Here is a 25,712-nt window from a genome sequence, read left to right as displayed (position 1 = left end):
AAAATACCGGAAATTCGCCCGGGAAACTTGCCGGGAAATTTTCCGACAAACAACCCATTAACTAATGATTTTTTTTTGCTTGTAAAGATTTTTTTTTTATAAAGACGAAAAAAAAGAAGAGAAAAAAAATTTGTTTATTATTATTCAGAGATTATTATTATATTTATATAATATAATATTTATAAAACACACTACAATGTTGTATGTTTGTTGATTTGGTAATTTTTTTCTGTTTGTTTGTCGTTGTTTTGTTGTGTAATGTTTATGAATTTAAAAATTTCATAATTTTTTTCCATTGTTTTTTTTCTGTTAAAATGTTGTTTTTCAGTTTGTTAAATGTTTTGGTTTATTTTTTGTATTTTCATTCTTTTTTATAATTGTGTGTGGGCGTTTGTTAATGGTAGTTGATGTTGATGATGATGATAATGATGATAAATGGTGGTGATGATGATGATGGCAATGACTTAAAAACAAACAATTTTTTTTTCGTCTGTTAAATTGCGACAAAAACGTTGTCGTTACACACACAGAATTGCAAGAATGTTTAAATTGCTGTTAACCGGAGAAATTTTTCCAGGAATAATCAATGAATCTTTTGGAATTTTCGGGGAAATTTCCCTATGCATTCATGTGAAATTCATGTGCATTCACCGAAAGAGTGTTTGTGTGTTGGAAAAAAATTTTTCAGAAAATTGTGAAAAAAAAAGATTCCTAAAATGATTTTTTTTTAGATGAAATGTGGGAGGGGCGAAAAAAAGTGGGTGGATCATCATCATCATCATCGAATGGGTGTGTTTGTTGGTTTGTATGGGTGTGTTTTGTTTGCGAGTAGAAAATCAATTCAAAATTTTGTCGTCTGTTTTTTTCGCGGGTTTTTTCAAATTCAAATTCAAATGTTTGTTTTCAGAAATGTTGTTGTTGTTGTTTTCTCAGCAAAACGAAGAGAATTGTTGGCGAGTATATTCTTGTGTGTGTGTGTGTTTCAAACAGCAAAAATTCAAATTTTTCCCCCTCTCTCTCTCTCCCCAACGACAATTTGATAATGAAATGAATGAATTAAGATGGTGGTGGTCATCATCATCATCTGATATCGGTGAGTGAAAAAGTGAATGTGTGTGGTGAATGTGATGAATCAAGAAAAAAAAATCGATCGGCGTGTAAGTGGGCGTGTAATTTGCAATTTTTTTAAATATTTATATATTTGTATAATATGTAAAAGGTATATATAAATTGGTATTTCGCGGTTGTTGTTGTTGTTGTTGGATCGTAACTGTTGTTGGATTTGGTGAATGGCAAAAACAAAAGAAAAAACCAAAACAAATTGAAATTGAATAGATAGAATTGCTGAGAGAAAAAAAAACTGAACAAACGAAACAAACAAACTTATTGAAAACAAAAAACAACAGAATTTTTTTTTGGGGTATGGGGGTGTGCAAGAATTTGGCGTATGCAAGAATTTCGCGTGTGAATTCTGTGTGTGTGTGTGTGTGTGTGTGTGTAAATTCTGTGTGAATTGAAATTTGAAAAAAATTTGGAAAAAAACGGATGATGATGATGATCGGATTCCAAAAAAAAAAATGTATATAAATGAATGATGATGTATATAAAATGTGTGTATTGATGAATCGATCAATCGATTGATTTAATATTCCTGATTTTTTTTTGTTTTAAGGATTCAAACACCAAAAAAACAAAAAACAAAACAAACAAAACAGGCAAACAAAACGAACAAACAAACAAAAAAAAATCTTCAATACCATGAATAATCGATGATAATAATGATGATGATGATGATGATGATAATGATGATTTTAGGAAGGTTGGAACAGAAAGAAAAAAATTTGAAATATAATTAAGGTGGTGGTGACGATGGGGGTGTGTGACTGGTTGTCTGTTTTTTTTTTCATAGATCAAATGTGTGTAGGCGTGTGGGCGTTTGTGTGTGTGTATGTGTATCAATATGGTCCAATATAGTATATAATTAATAATTAATAATCGGTAATTTTCAATTAAGAAATATAGAAATAGAGAGAGAGAGAATCGAAGAGAGAGAGAGAGACAAGTAAAGAGAAGAAAAGAGAGAGAGAGAGAGAGAGAGAGAGAGAGAGAGAGAGATGTACGGGTAATGCGTGGGCGTCATGTAATGTAGTAATAATAATAATAATAATAATAATTTTTTCAAATTTTGTTGTTTTTCCATGAATTTGTTGTTGTTGTTGTTGTTTCGTTGTCGTTTTTCGGATGTAAAATATAATAATAATTAATAATAATAATAATACTTTAGTTCCATATTTTAAGGAAACTATCCCATGATCCTGTTGCAACAGCCATACCATCTTCGGTAACACCTAAACATGATACTCTATTATCATGTCCAGCTAAAACACCTGTAAAATTGTTGAAATTAGAAATTTTGAGATGTGTTTTTGGGATATAAAATACAAGAAGAAAAAAATACACATACCGGCACGTTCAGCTTTCATTGAATCCCAAACATTACAATTAAAATCATCATAACCAGCTAATAATAGACGACCAGATTTTGAGAAAGCAACTGAAGTTATTCCACAGATAATATTATCATGTGAATACATGGCAAGCTCTTGATCGGCTCGTATATCGAATAGACGACATGTTGCATCATCTGAACCGGTTGCAAATGCATAACCGTTTGGGAAAAACTGTTTTTTTAAGTAAAAAACGAAAAGAGTTAGAAAATTAAACAACCAAACCAAATCAAATATTAAACTTACAGTGACGGCATTTATATCAGATTCATGACCGGGAAATGTTTGTTTGCACATTCCGTCACGAATATCCCATAGCTATATTTTTAATTACAAATTTAAAATTAATTTCATAATTTACAAAAAAAATTTTTAAAAGAAAAGAATATATTACCTTAGCTGATGCATCACAAGCACCAGATACAAATGTACGCATATCAGGTGCAAGTGATAATGACATAACATCACCGGTATGTCCAGTAAATGATGTACATTGTTGACCGGTTTCAATATCCCAAAGAGCGCTAAAATTTTTTGAATATGAAAATTTTAGACAAAACAACAAAACCAAATGAAAATCAATCAACATTACCATGTCATATCGCCAGAACTAGTAACAATTTGGTTATCATCAAGAAATCGACAACATGAAAGATAGCCAGTATGGCCAGGCAGTTCACGGCTAACTCGTACATTACCTTCACGAGTTTTAAGACTGTAAATTGAACAAATATTATCAAGACCACCACATGCAACATATGAACCGGATGGTGCATATGCACAAGTCATAACCCAACTAGATCTTAATGGTATTGCATGTACTTTATTTGTTGTATATGCATCCCATACTATTAATTTGCCATCTTGTGATGCTGATACAAGATATCTAAATGTTTTTTAAAAAATCAATCAAAAATATCCATTCATTAATAAATGATTATCATAGAAAACTCAACAAACCTAGAATCTGATCCCCAATGCATTGCATATATTTTAGCTAAATGACCACGTAATGTTCTTCTCGTACGCATCTGTATACGGCCAACTGGTTCCATGTTAGTATTGGCCTGTACCAATGAGGTATCACATGCGGCCTTTCGTGCATCCTATTTATTTTTCCAAATTTTTTTTGAAAATTGTATCAAAAAAACAGAAAACATTTTTAAAAAAAACCAATAAAATCAATCAATAAATCATTAATTAATTTGATCAAAAGTAAATTCTCCCCTTAGAGACAAAAAAAAAAAATGGTCCAACGAGAGAGAGAGAGAGACTGAACAAAGATGCAAAAACAAAAAAAAATTTCATTAAAATTTAAAATTTTAATTTTTAAAAAACCATCGACAACAACAATGTTTATCATTGAACAAAAAAAAAAAAATGGACAATTTTTCCCCTCTGTTAATAAAAGAAAAATTCCTGGTAAAAAAAATTCCAGTAAAGAATCCAGAAACCTAGTTTTTTTTCTTCTTTGAAAAAAATAAGCCATTAACATTTTCAAACAACTTAAACATCCACCCAGCCCAGCCAGCCAGCCATCCACCCACACACATCTTCACAGTTCACTCTCTCCTAAATATTAATGTTTCTAGGACTTTATGACGTCATTGTTATCATCATCCTCAAAAAGCTCCCAAAAAGTTTTTTTTTCGTTCAACAGAAATCAATAGTAGAATCACTGAATGAATGAAATGACGAAGACGACGACCTAAACAATTTTTTCTGGAAACAAATCATGTTTCCAGAAACTTTCTATATAATTCTTTTCGGTTTTACAACAAAAAATAATTATGGAATATTCTACTGCTACTACCACACTATCATACCTAAAATAACAACAACAACAACAAAATGATAAACTTTTTTCTGGCAAAAAGGTGATTGAAATAAAATGAGTAATTTTTTCTTTCATTTTCATGGAAAAAATTCTTAAAAAAAGATGTTTAGGTAGATAAAGGTAAAAATTCTAGACATCAATTTATACGTTGTTGTTGAAGTAGTAGTAGTTTTTTTCTCGATTAAACTATTTTCATTGTATAAATTCGGCTGTGATTTTTTAATCTGATAATTTATTTTTTTTTGTTTTAATCAATTCGAATGGGGGAGAAAAAAACTTTCCGAAAAAATTGGAATATTTTTCCAAGAATTTTTCCGGAAAATTTCTTTGATCAAATAAAAAAAATCAACGATAATCAATCAATTTGATAATTAAACTTACTCTGATTGCATTTTTTAATGTTTCAGCTTCTTGACGTAAACTGTCTAATTCATTCATTTTTGGTTGATTTTTTTATGTTTGTTTGTTTTGGTTAAATTAAAAAAAAAATTGATATCTGGTTGTTGCTGGTTTTTTTGTTTGTTGTATATATAGTGATGATGATGATGATGAACAAAATTTTTGGAAAAAAAATTACAATATTTGTTTGAGTTGAGTGTGTGTTTTGGGGGGATTGAAAATGATGATTTAATGACAATGATGATGATGATGAAGGATTCTGGATTCTGGTGAAGGATTCTGGATCCTGGTGATGATTACGATGATAATGACAAGACAATAATTATTTACTGATGATAATAATGATAAATAACTTTTGTTCTTCTTCTTATCTCTTCTTTGTTTGTTTTGTTTTGTTTAAAGAAATATTTTCAGGAATTCTTTATTTTGGCGCCAAAAAACAAAAAAATTTTCGATTCTTGTTGTTGTTGTTTCATTTACTGATGATTATTGAAAAGCGGTATACAAATCAGATTGGTTTGGTTTGATGAAAAATTTTTCTCAAATGAACACAACACGTTTTTTTTGCTGTTTGAATGAATATATTCCACATCAGACGAAGAAAAAAACTGGAAAAAAAGAAAAAATCAAAAAATTAGAATCCAGAATTAGATAAATCAAACAAACAAACATCATATCAATCTGATCAAATTCTTGACCATTAGTAGTAAATAAATAGCAGCAATTCTTTGTTGTTGATGATCAAATAGAAAAAGTTCTAGGTACACCAAACACCTTTCGAAGAAATTTTTAAGAATTTGAATTTCAAGAAAACATGGCAGCCTTATTTTCCAAAACAGAAACCGAAGAGGATAAGGCACGATTTGAAAATTCAATTCGTTTTTTTTTGTTTTGCTTAATCAAAGAAAAATTTTCTTTTTACGAATCATAATTGTTGTTGTTTGAATCAGAAAAACATTTCACAGAATCGGATTTTTTTTGATCGAAAAGACAGACCGGTTTGAACAATTCAGTTCAATCCACTATCAACAACAAAACACACACACACAGAATTCACAGAATCCAAAAGTATTGAGTAATTTTTTTTCTTCTGTTGATAGAATCGCATTTCATTTTATCCAACAAAATGAGAATCCAAACAACAGAAATAATAAAAAACAAAAAATTTTTCACCACCAACAACAATATTATCAGTCAATCAATTCTTTACTCACGGATCATGGCCTAAACAAACTTTTTCTTTTTCTTTTTGCATTGAAAATACACACACACACACACACACACACACACACTAAATAAACCAAATAGAAATTAGGGCAAAATTTTTCTAAAAATAGCAGCAAAATGATGCTGTTGTTGATGTTGATGATGATGATCAACGAATAAAAACATTAACATCAAACAAGAGGAGCAGAAAAATATATAATTTGCAAGAGAGAGAGAGAGAAAATACTCAAGTAAAGAAAAAAAATATGAAATGTTCCAACATTGGAATATTAGTTTTAGTTTCGTTTAGGTAAGAATTTGGTAGTAGCATTAGCAATAGTAGTGATAGTGTTGGCAAAGTAGTGGTAAGAATATCGTCGTACACACAGACATATTATGGAATTTTGAGTTCCAAAAATCAACAACAACAAAGGGTAGTGGTAACAGAATATTTTCAACACAACTAACCACTACCTTAATAATAAGAATATTGGATGTTAAGAAAAAAAGAATCCGTATAGAATTTATGGAACATTTAAACATATACACCACACACAACACAAGCATATAAAACATCAATTTTTTGGTTGGTTATTTGGAACATACACTATATTTTGTTCCTGGATCATTCATTTATATATAGACAGAGAGATACTATCAAACCGACCCAAGAACTAAACTGAAAATTGTTCGTTGATTATGATAGAATCAATAATCAGATCAGGCCAATGGTCGCCGACAAGGGTTATTTGATGTTGTTGTTGTTGTTTCATATTCAAGATATTCTGGATGTAATTCTGTTGTCGTCAGAGTCTCGCGTTTTTTTTAAAAACAAGAATTTGGGTTAAAGATTGTAATGGATCCTATATATATACGAACAAATGGATGAATAAAAATGGATCTATTTAGCTGAAAGCTAAAAACTAAAACTAAAACAAAATTCAAATTGAATGTTCCACATTACAGGGAATTTTTAAAAGGTTACAAACAAAACAAAAAAACACAGAATTCAGAATTAAGAATAAATTTACAAAATTCAAAATCACGTTATCTAAACCTTAAATTAAAATAATAAAAATTTACTAATTTATCATTAGTTAATTAGTTAATTAATTATAAATTATAAATTAATGAAAAAAAATGATAAGAAGATTATAAACGATTATTATAATAATTCAAGCATCAACAATGGATGACAGAATTGCTGAATTGCAGAATTACAAAAAAACATTCGAAATCTTTATTCTGCTCTCCATCTGGTGCTCATCAAGTGTATCACACACACACACATCAGAGAAGAATATTCTGTGTACGATTCTGGGATTTTTTTTCTTTTTCGAAAATCCAACCAAGAAAAAAAGAACAGCTAATCATCATCATCACTGAGAGAAAAAACTAGACAAAACACACACACACACACACAAGACTCACCTGTGTTTAATGAAGATGTTTTATTTCATTGATCAAAGATCAAAATTCAAAGATCAAAATTTAAATTTTTAAAATTTTCATTTCAATTTTAAAAACATAAATCAAAACAAAACAAAAAAAAAAAATTCACATTAAAAAAGGTTGAAAAGATCCATATATTCAATGTTTTTTCTTTCTTTTCTTTCCATGAGCAAAGTTGAAAATCAATCAATAATAAAATATTAACAAAAAATGAAAAACATTTTTTTGGATGAGCAGCAGCAGCAGTAGCACGTATCACATTCATTCAAAACAGTATACAGGCAAAATACATCATCAAAAAAAAAAAATAGCTTTCGCGGTTTGTGGGTTAACTATGCTTCTGCCTATGATGATGATGATAATAATACTAAACGCGCAATGATGATGATGATGTTTTTGAAGTGATATTCCATACACAAAACTAAAAAAAATAGGAGAAAATATGTTTGTGATTCGCGTTTCATTTGATTTTCTCATCATCATCATCATCCTCATCAGAAAAACATCATTTTTTTCACGTATTTCATTTTGAAAAGTAAGAAAAAAAGAAAGAAAGCTTCTCTCTCTGAAATGAATCTTTCAATGTTTTCAACAAACGAACGAAAATCAAGTTTGTTGCTACTTTTGTGTCTATAAAGATGATAATTCTGCTTCTCTCTCTATCTTTCACTTATTTCCAATCACAATTTTCAAGTTCTTTCTTTCTTTTTCGTGTGTCAATTAATAATATTGATGATGTTTAAATGATGATCGGAATATATCAAACAACAACAACAAATTAGAAGAGAGAGAGAGAGAGACAATTTTCTTAGATCATCATCACCATCATAAAATCCAAAATATGAAAAAAAGCAATTCCGGAATTTACCTTTGTTTTTACTGATAAAAAAAATGTTTTTCAGTTTTTTTTTTGGTTCCCAAGAATCAAAGAATTTTCAGTTTCTTTTCGTAATGTTTTTCTTTACAATCAAAACACAGAACACAAACCACCACCACCAATAACATTAGATATCTCTTTTCGAAACTACAGGATATCCACCAAAAAAACACCACAGTTCACTTTCCTTTCACTCACACAAACACACACACCAGCCAGCCAAACAAACAAATCTTTCTCCCCCTTTTTTTTTTGCTTACAAATTAGCAGCCACAAAAAATCGTTTTGAAATCAAAAAAAGATTCAAGAAGAAATGTAGTGAATTTTTTTTCTTAATTTGTGGTCACCGTTGTCGTCGTCTTTTTCGTTTTTTTGTTGTCGAAAACACTGATGTACATATACACTAACACCTGAAATGTGAAGATATCCAAAAACAGAAAAACAAAAAATTTTCTTCGAAGAGAGTGAGAGAAGAGGTCGAATTCAGATTCGAATGATTTCAAAGATGGATTATTGATGATGATGATGATGATTGTGGATGGCTGGCTGGATATAATGATGATCGAATGGATTGGAGATTTGCAGTGGTCGAATGTGGAGATTTTTTGCTAATTATTTTTGAATTTCGAATCGATGTTGATTGATTTCGTTTTCGTTTTCGGGGATGATGATCTAAATTTTCTTGATTGATTGATTTTGTTGTTGGTTGGATTTTCTTTTGAAACAAGGAATATTACAGGATAAAAAACAAAACAACAACAAACAAACAAACAACACAGACAGTTTTTTTTCTCGGATTCCTATTTTGTGCTGCTGCTGCTGTTGGATTCTCTAAATTAGAGAGAGAGAGGGAGGGGGGAGATTCTGGAATCTTTGCTCAATTTTTTTTCTTCGTTCGTTAGTTGTTGTTGATGTTGGTCGATTCGATTCGTTGTTTTTGCTTTGCCAAGGGAGAGAGAGAAAATTTCGGTTTTCTGGTGTGGGGAGAGATTTTTTTGCTTTGTTCGGTTCACATCAAGAATATAATATTCTGGTTTTTTGGCTCAACCAACGATGATAATTTTTTGGATGATGGTAGTAGTAGTGGTAGTGATTTTCAAAAGAATCTACTTGGAATTCAAAAAAAAAGAAGAAATTCTTGCACCAGAAAAGAACCAGAAATTTGGTTTGTTTGGATTCGATTCTGCTGTCGATGATGATGATGAGATTTGGATAACAACAACAACTAGTGGTAGCAGTAAATGAGTGACAATATTCCAGAAACCCGAAAAAAAATCTGATAATCAAAATAGTGGTAGTGGTATTTTACAACGAAAAAAACAAAATCCAAAACAAAGATAGTGGTCAGTGGTTATATTGATGAGAAAAAAAAGAAGGAGTGGCGATGGTGGATATCTTTTGGATATACTGTTACTATTTATGACAAAACACCACCGCCACTACTCTTTCTATATATATCCGGTATTTTGATGGAAAATTTTTCATATAGCCATCATCATCATTATCATCGTCGTTCGGTGGTGGATTTTCATTTCCATTTTCCAAAGATCCAGATCCATTTTGTCGATTTCAATTCGGAAAAAGAGGAAATGCTATATAGACATTTGAACAGGGAATACCACTTCCTTTTTTTCCACTTCCTTTTTTTGATGATATATAGATGATATGAATGCAGTCCAAGGAAATGTTCCAAACAGAAAGAGAAATGATATTTCTGGTATCATTGTGGTAGTGGTAGATATTTTTTTTTTAATTTTCTGGGTTCCACATAACTCAGAGAACACATCATCATCGACAATGATAGAAACGAAACCAGATCAAAAAAAAAAAAAAAAAAATTAGCAGAAACGGGCGTCGTCTCCACTCTATATAGTTATTGTCGAAATAGAATCCATATAATGAAACCAGAACGAACCAGAATGGATTCTTTCTTTGAAAAAAAACCCGAATGATAACCAGAAAAAAAAGATTCATCTGGTTATATAGAATATTGCCCAAGAAAATGAAGAATTTACCGGCAGAATCCACACAACAAAGATCGGTTTTTTTTGGGTTGGCGCAAGCACATCAATGTTTGGGCGTCGTCGTCATCATCATCGATTACAGGATTTGATAATTATTTTTTCCTTTCTGGTGATTTGGGGAAGATAATTCTACCACTACTATTGATCTTTGGGTTTTTGTTGGTTTGGTTGTTGATGGTGGTTAACGGTTCGAAAAACCAAAAAATCGGATGTTGACGTTTGATGATTGGATGATGAGGAGGAAAAAATTCGTCTGCATCATTTTTTTGTTGTTGTTGTTGATTCATGATGATATTTGAAATGCCAGAAATATTTGTTGATCATTTTTTTGTTTTGTTGAATGAAATTTTTCGTTTGGTTTGAAAATCAAATGGAATCTGGATTTGATTCGAGTTTAGTTTTTTTTTCCTATCCGAAAATTATAAACATCGGATATAGGAAATAGAAATAAACAACTCAAAAAAATGATGAACGTCATTTGTGAACGGGAATAGATTCGAATTCGAATGTTTAAATTCATCACCGGTTTTTGTTTTCACGAAAAAAAATTTTTCAATTTTCAAATTTTTGTTCAAAGAAAAGAAAAAAACACAATATAATTCATAGAATAAGTAACATTTTGTTCCAAGAAGAAGAAAACATCTTCTTCCATCACTATTTTCAATCAAATTTTAACAATTTAAAAGTTTTCAATTAATTTAAAAATAAAACAATAATAATAATAATAATAATAATGAAAAATATAAATCTAAAAACAAGTCTTGAATCAAGTTTCATTCGATCCAAATGGACAATCATTTGTTAGACGATTAAATCTTGGCGGTATTGGTGGACGTGGTTGTAATTCAATTTGGCTATTACAATTTTTTTGTTGTTGAATTGATGATAATGTTGTCGCTGTTGTGGTTGTTGGTAAATTTGAATTTAAATTTGATGATGATGATGATGCAACAGCAGCAGCAGCAGCTTGTGCAGCAATTGCCGGTATACCATAACTAGTAAATTTATCACCAACTTCATTTGTATATTTGATATTTGTATATTCACGGCCTGCTTGTAAACTTTTCTGTTAAAGTTTTTTTTATAAAAAAATTACTAAAAATTTACAAAAAATCAACAAAATCAAAAAAAAAACTTACATGTTCAGCCTGTATCCTTTGTTGTAATGTATTTACATAATGTTGTATAGCCAAATAAACAAATTTATATTGTGCAATTGTTTGTACAATACCGGAACGTTTTGTACGTACAATTTGTATTGTACGTTGTATATCAATTTCACAATCTAAACCATGTTGATTAATTTGATCAATTAATATATCGATAACGATAAACGTTCCGGTACGACCAATACCGGCACTACAATGTACAATAATTGGTCCATTCGATTCATCATCATTGATTATTGATTCTTGTTTACAATTTATTTCATGTAAAAAATTTAATACACAACCTGGATCGGATGGTACACTATGATCAGGCCATGTCATAAAATGATAATGATAAACAATACGATAATTTTTTCCACCACCATCAACATGATGATCTTTATTATCACCATTATCAACATTAACATTATCATTATTATTATCATAATGAATACGAAATTCTCTTAATGTATGATGTAACATTATTTTTTCCGATATTGTTTTCACAGTCAATTTTCCATATTTTATTTGTTGATCTTTATCCGGCCAATAACGTACACATTTTGATTTACTACGTTCAATTTCTTTTGTTATCATTACAATTATTGAACAATTTTCATGCCAAACCATTGACCAAAAATCATTTTTTGTATTAGCTAATGGTCCTTGTGTTGCTATATAAATTTTTTTACTTGGTTGATTTGTTAATTCATCTTCCACCTGTTTACAAAAACAAAATTACAAAAAATTACAAAAAATCGAAAAATTATCTCAACAAAAAAACTCTATTCGAAACTATTTTTACCTGAATATAATTAGCGTTAATATAGTCGGATGTGGATGAAGAATTTTCCATATTACCATCATTATCATTAACATTCGAATGAATATCTTTCAATATAACTCTTGTACGATCAACTTGAAAAACGAAAAGAGAAAAGAGAAAAAATCAGTTAATCAACTCTTAATTCTTGATTTTAAATCAAATTGAAAACACATACATGGTAAAATATTTTTAAAACGATTTTTATTTCGATTTTCCTGTTGTTCACCGGCTCTTCTTGAATAAAGATGTTTACATGCTTGTTGTTGTAGATACTGTTGGATAACCGGAAAAACAGAAAAAAAATTACGAAATGTGAAAACAAAACAAAACAAACCTCAAATTCTTCCCAAAATCCAGTTTTTCTTTCACGATCTTTACGTTGATCACCTTGATCTTCTTTTGATAAAATTTTAACACGATTTTCAATTGTTGATGCTGTAAATTTGGTTGTATTAAATGGTGAACGTAAATTAACAACCGTACCGCTTGTTTCAACAATAGGATTACGTTTACAATAATCAATTAGATCGGTTAATGAATCAAATTTTTCACCACCACCAAAATCATATTTAGATTGTTGACAATAAATTTTTACATGCGATATTTTATCATCAATCCGTACGGTTAATACATAATCACCTGGTTTTCTTGATTTTCGTACTAAAAAACTGCCATTTTTTCCTTTTTCCAATATTTGTTTTTCCGCTTCTTGCGGTGTTATGTTACCATGAAACCAACGTTCCGATGTTGGATCATCCGATATTAATGGATATTTTAAACGTATTATACGATTACGATTATTACGATCACGTATTTGATCAGGATTTTGCATATAATGATGTATTAATTCAATTAATGATACAAATTTTTCACCACCATGTAGATCATATAAATCATCATCAGTATTATGTATTTTTATATGTGTTAATTGACCATCATTTAATACGGATAATGTAAAATCACCTGGATGTGAATCGGATGGCCGAACGAGAAATGAACCATCAACACCACGATCAACTAACATTTTTTCCGCTGATATTCGATCAATATTTGGATGAAACCAACGTCCTCTATAATGAGAAAATCAACAAATCAAAAAATCAAAGAAATCAAACTTTCCCTTAAAACAAACCTTGAATTAATCAACGACATTGTTATCGTATTGTTCATTTATTAACAAGTTTAGCTTTTTCTTCTTCTTCTTTGAAACAAGAGATTTTATTCATTTAAAAAACAATGATGATGATTTATCATTATGGATTATGGATCATCACTAAAAAATTTTGAAATTTTGAGTAGAATTTTGGGAAAGAAAAGCAAAACAAGAGAGAGAAAACAAAAACAAAAACAAACAAGAAATATGCTGTTGTTTATCTAAATCAATCAATCAATCAATCAATCGATCAGCAATCGAACAACGCATTCCGAAAGTATGTGAAATATACAAGTGTTTTGTGTGTGTATATTGCTGGTGGTATATTTGTTGTTGCTCACCATTCATTCCCCATTCCATTCACCAAACGAAAACATCATCATCAATGGGAAAAAGACACCCACTCAATATTTTTGTTATCATTTAAATTCGAGTTTTTATGGAACCGGTATCGCCATCTATCGGTTTTGAAAGATGGTTGAAAAGTTGATTTTTTAGAATTTTTTTTCCTTAAATTTTTTGAGAAAAAAAAAAACAAAATTTTTAATTTCTGTTTTGGAAAAAAATATTTTTTTTTTTATAAAAAAAATGCACCGATGTCAGGAAAAGAATATCTTTTTGTTTGTTTTTTAGGAAAAGAAAATTTTCTTCTTTAAAAAAAACGAAATTCACTCTATACAGAAAAAAAGTTTAACTAAACTAATAATTTTTTTTTTTTTTTTTTTGAATTTTGGATTCCATTGAAGGAGGGACATTATTGGATTGAAACAGTGTGTGTGTGGGTGTATGTGGGTGTAGATGGGTGGAAATAGATGTGTGTTTGGCCTTTTTAAAACAAAATTGTATTTTGTAAATGTTATTTTCACCTAATCACACACACCAATTGGTCAAATCAATTAAATAATAAATATAGAAAAAATTGTAATTGTAATTATAAAAAAAAATTGTTGTTGTTCATATTTGTATGTAATATGATGATAAATGATGAAGTAATAAGATTTTATAGAAATATATTTGTTTTCGTATTTTTTTAAAAAAAAGTGAAGGAAGGAAAGGTTTCTGTTGTTGACGTTTTTCTGTTGTTGTTGCAATGATCATTATTATTATTATTATTATTATCGATGAAATCATCATCATCATCATCCGGAAGAATTTTTAGTTTTGAGAAAATATTTTTTGTTTGTAATATCTTTCTTTCTTTCGCCATCTTGTTGATCTAGATTATAGTACATCTACGTTTACGTTTTGGTTGTGGTGGTTCCAATGCAGCCAAAATTGCTTCATCAAATACATTTTTTAATCCACGCTGGTTTTTTTTTTTTGGTGGGGAAAAAATAATTTTTGTTAAAAAAATGAAAAATTTTCAGAAAAGAATATTCAAAAACCAAACCTGTGTTAATGCTGAACATTCAACATATTTAACTGCTTTTAATTCTTTAGCCAATTTTTCACCCGCTTCAATTGTAATTGGTTTTTGTTTATTTTTGGATAATTTTTCAATTGTTGATGCTTCATCACGCAGATCGATTTGTGTACCAACTAATAAAAATGGTGTTTTTTGACAATGATGTGTTATTTCGGGTACCCACTGTGGTTAATTAAAAGAAATTAATGAATGAAAATTTGTTTGGAAACTTTTTTTGGCTGTTGAAATGATGATACATACTTTTTCACGAACATTTTCAAACGATGATGGTGATACAACCGAAAAACAAACTAAAAATACATCCGTTTGTGGATAGCTTAATGGTCGTAAACGATCATAATCTTCTTGTCCGGCTGTATCGAATAAACCTAATGTATATGGTTCACCACCAATCATAACAGTAACGGCATAATTATCGAAAACCTATCAATTTTTCAATGAAAAATTTTAATGGAATTTTCTTCAAAAAAAAAAAAAAAATTTACTTACAGTAGGCACATATTCGGAAGGAAATTTATTTGTTGTATATGAAATGAGCAAACAAGTTTTACCAACAGCACCATCACCAACAACAACACATTTAATCGTTTGCATCTTTGATTCTTTCAAAAAGATGTTTTTTCCCCGAAAAAGAACAATAAATAAAATAATTTATGGAATTTCGAAATGGAAAATCTTTTTTTGACAACAATCGGCAACAGCAAAAAGATAGATAGATAATGTTGTTAAACGATGATAATTATCATTTGTTGTTGTTATCGTTGATTTTAATCTCTCTCACTCGAATCAAATTCTCTCCTAACAAAATTAATTTCAATCAATCAAACAATTTTAATTGATTTTTCAAAAATCATCAAAACGAGGCAAAAAAGTGATAATTTTTCAATCAAATTTCACATCATCAACATTCAAGAAACAGAAATACTTTTAATCGAAATTGAAATTGAATGAAATTGATGGGCTCGGAAATTGATGAGCAAACAAACGACAACAACAAACAAAACTCAATGTACAAAAAAGGGGCAGTGAAAAAATTCTTTTTTTTTGGGCTATTTTAACGCCATCTATCGATTGGGTTATTATTGGGCGTTCGATTTGTCTTACGTTTGTTTTTTTTTCAGTGTGTAATAGTCACAATTGATTTGATTTGAAATTTTTTTCCGCGGAATGGTTTTTTTCGGGATGGAAGATTCTCTCCTGAAATGATTATCGATTATCGATCTGGAAGATCGCGATTTTAGCAGAATTGATTTGGAAAAAAATTCAAAAAAATTTTCTTTCAATTTGAATTCAGCCGGCAAATTGTTATTCGATACATATTGTGACTTGAACATATCGTTGTTTATGAACAATCTATTCGAATGTCAGATGTTTAGATTTTTTGACTGAAAGTTTGTTTGTTTCAATTTCGTTTTTTCGTATTTCAAAATTGAAAAAAAATCAAAAATAATTTCCAAAATGAATTTATCAAATGTCATAATCTGATAATGGAATTTGCATGTATTTTATTTTTGTAAATTTTCTTTTGTTTTTTTCTTGTTGAAATTTTTAATTTATCATCGTTTCTTGTGATAATCATCATCATCATCGATTTGAAAACAAAATGAGCAACACATATCGAAATACGAATCCAGCGAACGTTGCGAATAAAACAACAACATTCGTTAAACCGCAAACAAGTTTTTATACATTTCAACCACGTCCACCAGTACCATCACCATTTCAGAATGCCGAATTTGATGGAAAACGTTTACGAAAAGCTGTTGCACGTAAAACAGTTGATTATAATTCATCGATAGTCAAAATGCTGGAATCACGTATATGGCAAAGAGATTCACGTGATTATCGTGCCATCCAGCCAGATGTTGCCTATTATACTGAGGTTAGTTTCGAAAACGATAATAGAAATTTCTAATTAATAATCAAAATCTAATCCGATAGATTGTTCCACCGATGTATATGCAAAATAATGCAGCCAATTGTATAACAACAAAATTTGTACGAACATCAACAAATAAAATGCGTTGCCCAATATTCTGTGTTCTGTGGACACCTGAAGGTCGTCGTTTAATAACCGGATCATCAAGCGGTGAATTTACCCTTTGGAATGGTTTAACATTTAATTTCGAAACTATTTTACAGGTTTGTTGAAAATTTCAAATTTTTTTTCAATTTAATTTCAATGTTTTTTTTGTTCATATTTTAAAACAGGCTCATGATACAGCCGTAAAAGTAATGGTTTGGTCAAGAAATGATTCATGGATGGTAACTGGTGATCAAAATGGTTATGTTAAATATTGGCAAAGTAATATGAATAATGTTAAAATGTTTCAAGCACATAAAGAACCTGTTAGAGCAATAAGGTTGGTAATGATGATTTGATTTGCTGATTTTTTAACCAAATTTTCTCCTCTTGAACTGATCAAGTTTCTGTCCAACGGATACAAAATTTGCAACATGTTCCGATGATGGAACCATACGGATATGGGATTTTTTTCGTTGTTTTGAGGAAAAAATTCTACGTGGTCATGGTGCCGATGTTAAGGGTATTGATTGGCATCCAACAAAATCCTTAATTGCATCCGGAAGTAAAGATAGTCAACAACCAGTAAAATTATGGGATCCAAAAACTGGTCAAAGTTTAGCTACATTGTAATTATTATTTTTGTGATTTAAAAAATCTACCTTTGTTTACCTAATTAATGTTTGTTTTCAGACATGCACATAAAAATACAGTAACCGATGTTAAATGGAATCATAATGGAAATTGGTTATTAACATCATCACGTGATCATTTGATAAAAATCTATGATATTAGAAATATGACAAATGAAATGCAAACATTTCGTGGTCATAAAAAAGAAGTTAGCTGTTTATCATGGCATCCAATACATGAAGGTCTTTTTTCTAGTGGTGGTTCGGATGGTTCAATATTATTTTGGCTTGTTGGGTAAATGTTATGATAATTGTATGGGATTTTCATTTTTTCATTGAAATTTTTCATTTTTCCATCTCAGAACTGATAAAGAAATTGGCGGTATGGAAAATGCACATGAATCAATTGTTTGGTCATTAAGTTGGCATCCATTAGGTCATATACTGACTTCAGGATCTAATGATCATACATGGTTAGTTTTAGTTTAGTTTTGATTTGATTGGGAAATTTATTTATGTTTTTTTCGATGTTTCCTTTTTAAAGCAAATTTTGGACTAGAAATCGACCGGGAGATCAAATGCGTGATCGTTATAATCTAAATCTATTACCAAAAGGTATTGAAGAATGTGAAGATGGTGATGATTTACAATCATATATACCTGGTATGGGTTTTAATGATGGTACTGGTATTGGTGGTGGTAAAAATGATGATGATGATATTGGTATAATAATACCGGGTTTTGGTTTTGAACGTGCTGATCAAGAATCCGAATCGATTTCACAATCTAATCAGGCAAATGTAACAACAACATCGAATGAATCGACAATATTTTCATCATCAACTCAACAAAAAAATAATAATGATAATATTGGTATATCATTAACAAATATTGATTCTAATCAACAACAACAACAAAAATCTCAGCAGAAAAATCATCAACGAATGAAAGAACGTAAACAACCATATTCCAAACCTATACCGAAAAAATTTCAACAACAATGGAATAATAATAATAATAATAATAATAATTTGGATAATGTAAAAAATAATTTAAATCGTAATAATCAACAACAACAACAACAACAACAGCAGAATGAAAATACCTCATCATCATATAATCATCACCAACAACAACAACCTTTTAATGATCAATTTGGTCAACAACAACAACAACAACAATTTGATAATCCATTTCCCTATACAAATACAAATAATCAGGATACTATGTATCAACAACAACAATATTTTAATGGTCATCAACAGCAGCCACCATTACAACAACAATCTTTTCATGGAAATATTTCATACGGAAATGAAACATTTTATGATAATGATTTACGATTTAATAATAATAATAATAATAACCAATATAATCATTCATTGGATCATCATCATCAACAACAACAACAACAACAATGATCGATCAAAAATATTATCATCATCATCATTAAATGAATTGTATAGGAAGATATATTCATCATGTAATTATCATTAACATTATTTTATTTTATTTTTTAAATTTTTTGTTTGTTTTGTTTGTTTGATTGTTGTCTTTGCTCATTAATCATATATTTTATATCAAACAAAACAAACGAAAAAAATTCTAGCGAAAAAGAAAATGAATTATTTTGATGAACTCAATTCTTGTAAAAAACGAATCGAATAAAATTATTCAAATGAAGAATTTCGAATGTTTTTTTTAAAAAAACTCTACACATACATCGTTACGATGGTGATTTCATCAATTTTCTCATAATTTTCTAATTAAACTTTTTTTTTCAAAATCGATTTTGCCATCGATCAGATCATTTTCAAGGAAACAAGCACTTATCCTTCATAATAATCATTATCGTTAATTGGATTTGCCACTAGCAACCAACCAACCAACAAATGAAAAAAAAAAATGACATGTTTGACAATGAATTGGTGATGTCGAAACTTAAATCGATAAAACGGGATTTTTTCTTCCCTCTCTCCTCGCTTTTTGTTGTTGTTGTTATTGTCATAACTAGTTATTATTCAATCGAAAGAAAGAAAGAAAAACTTCAATGACAGCCACCACGATGATGATAAGTGTCATATACATTATTTTTTTATGATTAAAAAGTTTGTTTTGTTGTTAGTTTTCTTACCATTCATTTGATTATCATTATTACCACTGTTTGTGCTCGTGTTTATTGTGTGCTCGTGTGTCATTGGAGATTTGAAAAAAAATCATTTTTAATTTGAACGTTTTTCTGATATCATCGTTTTTTTCGAATTGAATTTTTAAAAGTTTGTTTTTAAAGACAAAATTATCAACCAAGAATTATTGGAAAATGGCTTCTGAAGGACCGTAAGTTTAATTTTGTTTGGTTTTTACTCGCATTTCCATTGAATAATTTCCGATTACATAATTTTTTCACACATTTAGTGCTGATATTGCTTTAATTGGTTTAGCTGTTATGGGACAAAATCTTATCCTAAATATGGCTGATCATGGATTTACTGTTTGTGCATTTAATCGAACAACATCAAAAGTTGATGATTTTCTAGCAAACGAAGCGAAAGGAAAATCTATTATTGGTGCACATAGTTTGGAAGAAATGGTTTCGAAATTGAAAAAACCAAGAAAAATTATCATTCTAGTTAAAGCTGGTCAAGCTGTTGATTCATTTATTGAACAATTAATACCATTATTAGAACAGGGTGATATTATTATTGATGGTGGTAATTCCGAATATACTGATACACAACGTCGTTGTAATTATTTAAAATCAAAAGATTTATTATTTGTTGGATCAGGTGTTAGTGGTGGTGAAGAAGGTGCCCGTTATGGACCATCATTAATGCCTGGTGGTCATCCAGAAGCATGGCCACATATTAAAGAAATATTTCAATGTATTTCGGCAAAAGTTTCCGATAATAATGAACCATGTTGTGATTGGGTTGGTAATGATGGTGCTGGTCATTTTGTTAAAATGGTACATAATGGTATTGAATATGGTGATATGCAAATAATTTGTGAAGCATATCATTTAATGAAAATGATATTAAAATTATCAAACGATGAAATGGCTGATATATTTGCTGATTGGAATAAACAAGAATTAGATTCATTTCTGATTGAAATTACCAGTGATATAATGCGTTATAAAGATGATGATGGTCAACCATTAGTTGAAAAGATATTAGATTCAGCCGGGCAGGTAAGGTTTTGATTTTTCTATGACATTTTCTGACATTTTTTTTCTGACTTCAAAAAACAACATAGAAAGGAACCGGTAAATGGACAGCAATATCGGCATTAGATTTTGGTGTACCGGTAACATTGATTGGTGAATCAGTATTTGCACGTTGTTTATCATCATTAAAAAATGAACGTTTAGCTGCAAGCGAAATACTTTCCGGACCATCAACAACAATGGAATTTGATGTTGGCGGTGATAAAAAATCATTTATTGATGATATTCGTAAGGTATGTCGTTGTTATTGTTGTCATTTTTATTCTTGAAAATAACTTTTTCATTGTTCAATTCACCCAAACGACGACAATAACAACAACAATGAACAGGCATTGTATGCATCGAAAATTGTTTCGTATGCACAAGGTTTTATGTTGTTAAGGGAAGCGGCTGCCAAATTTGATTGGAATCTTAATTATGGTGGTATTGCATTAATGTGGCGTGGTGGTTGCATTATTCGTTCAGTATTTTTGGGCAATATTAAAAAAGCATTCGATAATAATCCTGAATTGCAAAATTTATTGTTGGATGATTTTTTCCGTGAAGAAATCAGTAAATGTCAAGATTCATGGCGTAATGTTATTGCTACTGCTGTTAAATTGGGTATACCAACACCAGCATTTTCAACTGCATTAGCTTTTTATGATGGTTATCGTTCCGGGCAATTACCAGCTAATCTAATTCAAGCTCAACGTGATTATTTTGGTGCTCATACTTATCAACGTATTGATAATCCGGGTAATTTTATTCATACAAATTGGACAGGTAAAGGTGGTAATGTTTCATCATCAACATATAATGCTTAATTGATTGATTTATTGAATGAATGTTTGATTCCAAATTGGTGATGGGTTTAATAATCTATTTTAATTGTTGTTGAAATTTCCTGTTTTTTCAAAATTATTTCATTTTTAAAAGAAAAAAATCTAAATTTTTAAAAATAAAATTCGATACTAACGTCATCTATGTGTTTTTTTAATCATTCGAAACAAACAAACACTATTCATATCGTTTTGACCATTTCGGTCGATATAGAATTCGAATGCATGCAGCAAGTTTTGTGATGAAACACAAAAAAAAAAATTGTAAACAAACGAAAAAAAAATTGATTAAAATCTTTTTTTGATGATGAATTTTTCTCAATGATTTGAAGTTTTCATTCTCAATGATCTCAGCTGTTTGATTTGTTTTTTTTTGTTTTTGTTCAATTCAAAATGTCAAATCAAAGATGTAACAATAGTAATCATAACAATGATTCGAATCAAGGTAATTTGTTTTTTGGAAATTTTGTAAAAATCTAATTGATTCATTAATCTAATTATAGCCTCTAATTATCATCGACCATCAATAAATCATATTTGTACAAATATTCGTAATAATAATGATCATCATGGATCTCGAAAACGTCGTTTTGGTTTTAATTCATCATCATCATCATCATCAATGGAATATCATCAATCATCATCATGTTTACAACATGGCAAAAAACGACGAAAAGCTAATAATAATATCGATTCATTTGTACCAGCGTCACATCTATTATTAGGTGGTGTAAATTTCAATGATCCATTGAATCTAAAAAGTATTAAAACAAATGATGATGATCGTAATGATAATGACGATGGTGAAAATGATGATAATGATAATGGTGATGGTGATGGTCAAGGTACAACAATCAGCAGTAACAGTATAAATATCGAACGATCATCACCATCAGATCAATCTAGATCAAAAGAAATGATTAATGTTTTAATTCCAACAAATTTACAGGATCCATTAAATTTAACACATGGATCGGATCAATTGAAAGAATCTAATGATTCAAACAACAGAATTACGAATGATAATAAAAGTGGTAAATCATATTTTGTTCATCATCATCAACATCATTATCATAATCATCGCTTTAAACGACAACGTACATCATCTGAAAGTGAAATTCATCGTCAAATGTCGTTGCCTTCAATGTCAACAACAACAACAAACGCATCGACGACAAACTCAATGATTAAAGATGATTCCTGTCTAAATCATCATTGTTATCATAATATTCAATCTTTATCAACGACCGAAACATCGATGGTTCATCCATCATCATCATCTTCATCTTCAGCGACAGCAACATCGATGTCATCAACATCAAAATCAATTCGTCCACCATCAACATTACAACGATCTATGTCATTATCATGTTCATCGAAAAATTGTTGTACAAAAAATCAGATTTGTGATAAACAAAATTTTCAAAATCATCGATCAAAATCATTGAATCAAAATCAAAATCAACATTCAAAACAACAAAAAGAACGTTTTCAATATGGAAATTATAATCGTTATTATGGTTATCGTTCGATGAATAATGATGATAATAAAGATCCACGTTTAGATTTATTTCGTTTGGAATGGTTTTCCGGAAAAGATGTTCTCGATATTGGCTGTAATATTGGTCAAATAACAATGAAAATTGCAAAAGAATTTCAACCAAGAAAAATTATCGGTATCGATATTGATCAATCATTAATACAGATTGCAAGAAAAAATTTACGACAAATTGTTACGAAAAATATGATTAACATGGAAAAATTTCCATTATCGTTGCCGATTTTATATGGTCAATTGGATTCATTATTTGATGTTGATGTTGCTGATAATAATGATGGTGGTGATGATAAAAATTGTAAGGAATATCCAAATAATATAAATTTTGTACATATAAATTATGTTCCATCAATGGATGATCAGTTAAAATATCAAAAATCACAATATGATTGTATACTATGTTTAAGTGTTACAAAATGGATTCATCTGAATTGGGGTGATGCTGGTTTACGACGAACATTTCGAAGAATATTTTTACAATTACGTCCCGGTGGTTCATTAATATTGGAACCACAACCATGGTCTTCATATAAAAAATCTAAAATGACTGTAAGTGTTTGAGGGAATCTTTTCTTTTCTTAATTTTTGTTTTTTTTTCATCGAAAATTTTAGCCAAAATTAATGGAAAATTTTCGTTCAATACGTTTTAAACCGGAACATTTCCATGAATATCTACTCAAAGATGTTGGTTTTAAAAGCTGTGAATTATTGGGGACACCTTTACATAATCAAAAAGGTAATATTGTTTTTTCATTTTTTTTGAGAAAATTTTCAAGAATTTTTTCTTTTCACAGGTTTCCAAAGGCCAATTTATTTATATACGAAAAAAAATTTAACGTAAAAAACGAGTTTTTTTTGGAATTTTTATTCATCATCACCATCAACATTTGAGATTATAATTATAAAAAAAAATTTACAAATATTCAGATCTTTCAATAGTAAATTTGTTTTTGTGTATTTGTATCGTTTGTATTTGTTGTTGTTGTTGTTTTATTCTGATTTAGTTTTGGTTGTTTGTTCACGAAAATAAAGAAATACAAAACTAAATATAAATACACCAAACATCATTGAAAATGTACTAAAATAATATGGATATGCTGATATTATAAAACGTTCATATTGTGTATGTTGTAATGGACGAACTGATACCTGTGTTGATGAATAAAGATTTGTATAACCAATACGTTTATAATCGATAATAAATTTATAAACACCATATACATCTGGTATACGAAAACGGGCAACATATTCATTGTTTTCTTTTGTCAATGTTTGACGAATAAATGGATCAATACGAACAAATTCTAATTGAATATCATCAGCATTATATGGTAACCATTGACCATTTTCATAAATTTCAATCATAGCCCAATATTCAACATCATCCATTATTGTATATGATTGATTTTCATTTGGTTGATCAGTTTTAAAATGACGAACTGAATCAATACGTAATACACCTTGTTGTTTAAATACCCAACCAGATAATGATTTAGCTAATTGTTCATTACCAGATTTATCATATTGTTGACCATTCATTATTTTGATTGATGATTGAAAAAAATTATCACTAAAAAAATCTAATGAACCAACAAATATAACACGTGCATTATTACGTGCTTGTAATGCTGATATTAATAAAGTATTTTTGCCAACAACATGTGGATACTAGAAATAATTAATGATGAAATAATAATGATTATAATTAGATTTTCTGTAAAAAACAACATGCTTACCTCGGTAATATCTTTCAATGGATTATGTGAATAACAAGTGGATGAACCTTTCAATACATCAAGAACTAATGTATTTTTTGGATCAGAAATCATACCGATACCACGAAATAATATTGGATTAATTTTGGATCGATTACCAACAATAGTCTGGGCATCGATTAAATTTTCCTTATCAACAACGACCAATGTATGCATACCATCATCATTAATATCATAATTAAAATGATCAATAATTTGTGCACCTTCTTCATCAATTTCAACACCACATTCGACAGCTAATTCACGTATAGCATCACCAACATTTTCATTTACAGCCAACAATATATTACCACCATTATCAATAAATTCGGTAATTGCCTGTGTGTTGATATTGCCACCAAATTCTATGGGTCGAAATCGAAATTAACGATGAAAAAGAAATTTATCAAAAAAAAAATTTTACCTTCAGCCGATGGTGAAAATAGAATCAAATGTTGATATAATGGTGTACCATATTTATTCAACGATAATGTTGCATCATCAGCCAAACGAAATGTAAGTTCAAATCCTCTATCTAAAAGATTGAAAATTTTTAAATTTTTAAAAAGAACAAAAAAATCAGTTTGAATACCTTGTAATGATTTAAAGAAAATGGAATGTGTTTCTTTAATGGATAAATGATCCAACAATACTAATACTGAATCATTTGCCAATGATGATCGAATGAAACAGATTAATAAAAATGAAATGAATGGTAATATCATCATTTTTGACAAAGAAAAAATTTAAACTTTTTTGTTTCAAAATTGAAAATCCGAAAAAACCGAAAAACCGACGTGTATCAATATCGAATTTTAGAATGGCATGACCAAAAAAAAAGAT

General features: G+C 29.4%; 7 protein-coding genes across 9 annotated transcripts; 3 read left to right on the top strand and 4 right to left on the bottom strand.

The window, feature by feature from the left end:
- Positions 1-114: 114 nt before the first annotated feature.
- Positions 115-9,507, bottom strand: Gbeta13F (guanine nucleotide-binding protein subunit beta-1). Of its 3 annotated transcripts, XM_075820833.1 has the most exons (8): positions 8,270-9,504; positions 4,726-5,351; positions 3,468-3,613; positions 3,100-3,393; positions 2,902-3,031; positions 2,754-2,825; positions 2,465-2,681; positions 115-2,387 (listed from the first exon to the last, which is right to left on the bottom strand). In XM_075820833.1, exons 2-8 carry the CDS (start codon positions 4,780-4,782, stop codon positions 2,281-2,283), a joined length of 1,023 nt encoding a protein of 340 aa, XP_075676948.1. In that variant the 5' UTR covers positions 4,783-5,351; positions 8,270-9,504; the 3' UTR covers positions 115-2,280. The 3 variants fall into 3 exon arrangements, with proteins under 3 accessions (XP_075676948.1, XP_075676946.1, XP_075676947.1); XM_075820831.1 differs by having other exon boundaries at positions 2,465-2,825; positions 8,270-9,507; XM_075820832.1 differs by lacking the exon at positions 8,270-9,504 and adding an exon at positions 7,381-7,397 and having other exon boundaries at positions 2,465-2,825.
- A 1,359-nt stretch (positions 9,508-10,866) lies between these two features.
- Positions 10,867-13,873, bottom strand: csw (protein tyrosine phosphatase non-receptor type corkscrew). The gene is made up of 6 exons (XM_027344188.2): positions 13,409-13,873; positions 12,611-13,346; positions 12,452-12,548; positions 12,256-12,368; positions 11,442-12,170; positions 10,867-11,368 (listed from the first exon to the last, which is right to left on the bottom strand). The coding sequence occupies exons 1-6, from the start codon at positions 13,444-13,446 to the stop codon at positions 11,069-11,071; spliced, it is 2,013 nt and encodes a 670-aa protein (XP_027199989.1). The 5' UTR covers positions 13,447-13,873; the 3' UTR covers positions 10,867-11,068.
- Positions 13,874-14,105: 232 nt separating this feature from the next.
- Cdc42 (Cell division cycle 42) lies at positions 14,106-15,830 on the bottom strand. Its single transcript, XM_027344153.2, has 4 exons — positions 15,345-15,830; positions 15,096-15,278; positions 14,820-15,017; positions 14,106-14,735 (listed from the first exon to the last, which is right to left on the bottom strand). Exons 1-4 carry the CDS (start codon positions 15,447-15,449, stop codon positions 14,646-14,648), a joined length of 576 nt encoding a protein of 191 aa, XP_027199954.1. The 5' UTR covers positions 15,450-15,830; the 3' UTR covers positions 14,106-14,645.
- A 403-nt stretch (positions 15,831-16,233) lies between these two features.
- Positions 16,234-19,196, top strand: Wdr33 (WD repeat domain 33). Its single transcript, XM_027344209.2, has 7 exons — positions 16,234-16,737; positions 16,797-16,997; positions 17,067-17,218; positions 17,283-17,507; positions 17,572-17,805; positions 17,873-17,983; positions 18,055-19,196. The coding sequence occupies exons 1-7, from the start codon at positions 16,459-16,461 to the stop codon at positions 18,929-18,931; spliced, it is 2,079 nt and encodes a 692-aa protein (XP_027200010.2). The 5' UTR covers positions 16,234-16,458; the 3' UTR covers positions 18,932-19,196.
- Positions 19,197-19,508: 312 nt separating this feature from the next.
- Positions 19,509-21,698, top strand: Pgd (phosphogluconate dehydrogenase). Its single transcript, XM_027344200.2, has 4 exons — positions 19,509-19,847; positions 19,926-20,700; positions 20,766-20,969; positions 21,066-21,698. Exons 1-4 carry the CDS (start codon positions 19,831-19,833, stop codon positions 21,540-21,542), a joined length of 1,473 nt encoding a protein of 490 aa, XP_027200001.2. The 5' UTR covers positions 19,509-19,830; the 3' UTR covers positions 21,543-21,698.
- A 95-nt stretch (positions 21,699-21,793) lies between these two features.
- On the top strand, positions 21,794-24,072 carry LOC113794063 (uncharacterized). Its single transcript, XM_027344148.2, has 4 exons — positions 21,794-22,002; positions 22,061-23,664; positions 23,728-23,851; positions 23,910-24,072. Exons 1-4 carry the CDS (start codon positions 21,951-21,953, stop codon positions 23,954-23,956), a joined length of 1,827 nt encoding a protein of 608 aa, XP_027199949.2. The 5' UTR covers positions 21,794-21,950; the 3' UTR covers positions 23,957-24,072.
- On the bottom strand, positions 23,947-25,691 carry Ost48 (dolichyl-diphosphooligosaccharide--protein glycosyltransferase non-catalytic subunit Ost48). The gene is made up of 4 exons (XM_027344155.2): positions 25,462-25,691; positions 25,294-25,404; positions 24,852-25,234; positions 23,947-24,783 (listed from the first exon to the last, which is right to left on the bottom strand). The coding sequence occupies exons 1-4, from the start codon at positions 25,595-25,597 to the stop codon at positions 24,106-24,108; spliced, it is 1,308 nt and encodes a 435-aa protein (XP_027199956.2). The 5' UTR covers positions 25,598-25,691; the 3' UTR covers positions 23,947-24,105.
- Between the last annotated feature and the right edge of the window lie 21 nt (positions 25,692-25,712).

Source organism: Dermatophagoides pteronyssinus, unplaced genomic scaffold (assembly GCF_027571235.1).
Source record: "Dermatophagoides pteronyssinus isolate colony J.1.1.1.1 unplaced genomic scaffold, Derpt_VIB-CSIC_2022.12 sq0008, whole genome shotgun sequence".
NCBI classification, from domain to species: Eukaryota; Metazoa; Arthropoda; class Arachnida; order Sarcoptiformes; family Pyroglyphidae; genus Dermatophagoides; species Dermatophagoides pteronyssinus.
Note: the sequence above shows the minus strand (reverse complement) of the source record. Positions and strands in the feature narration are given on the sequence as shown.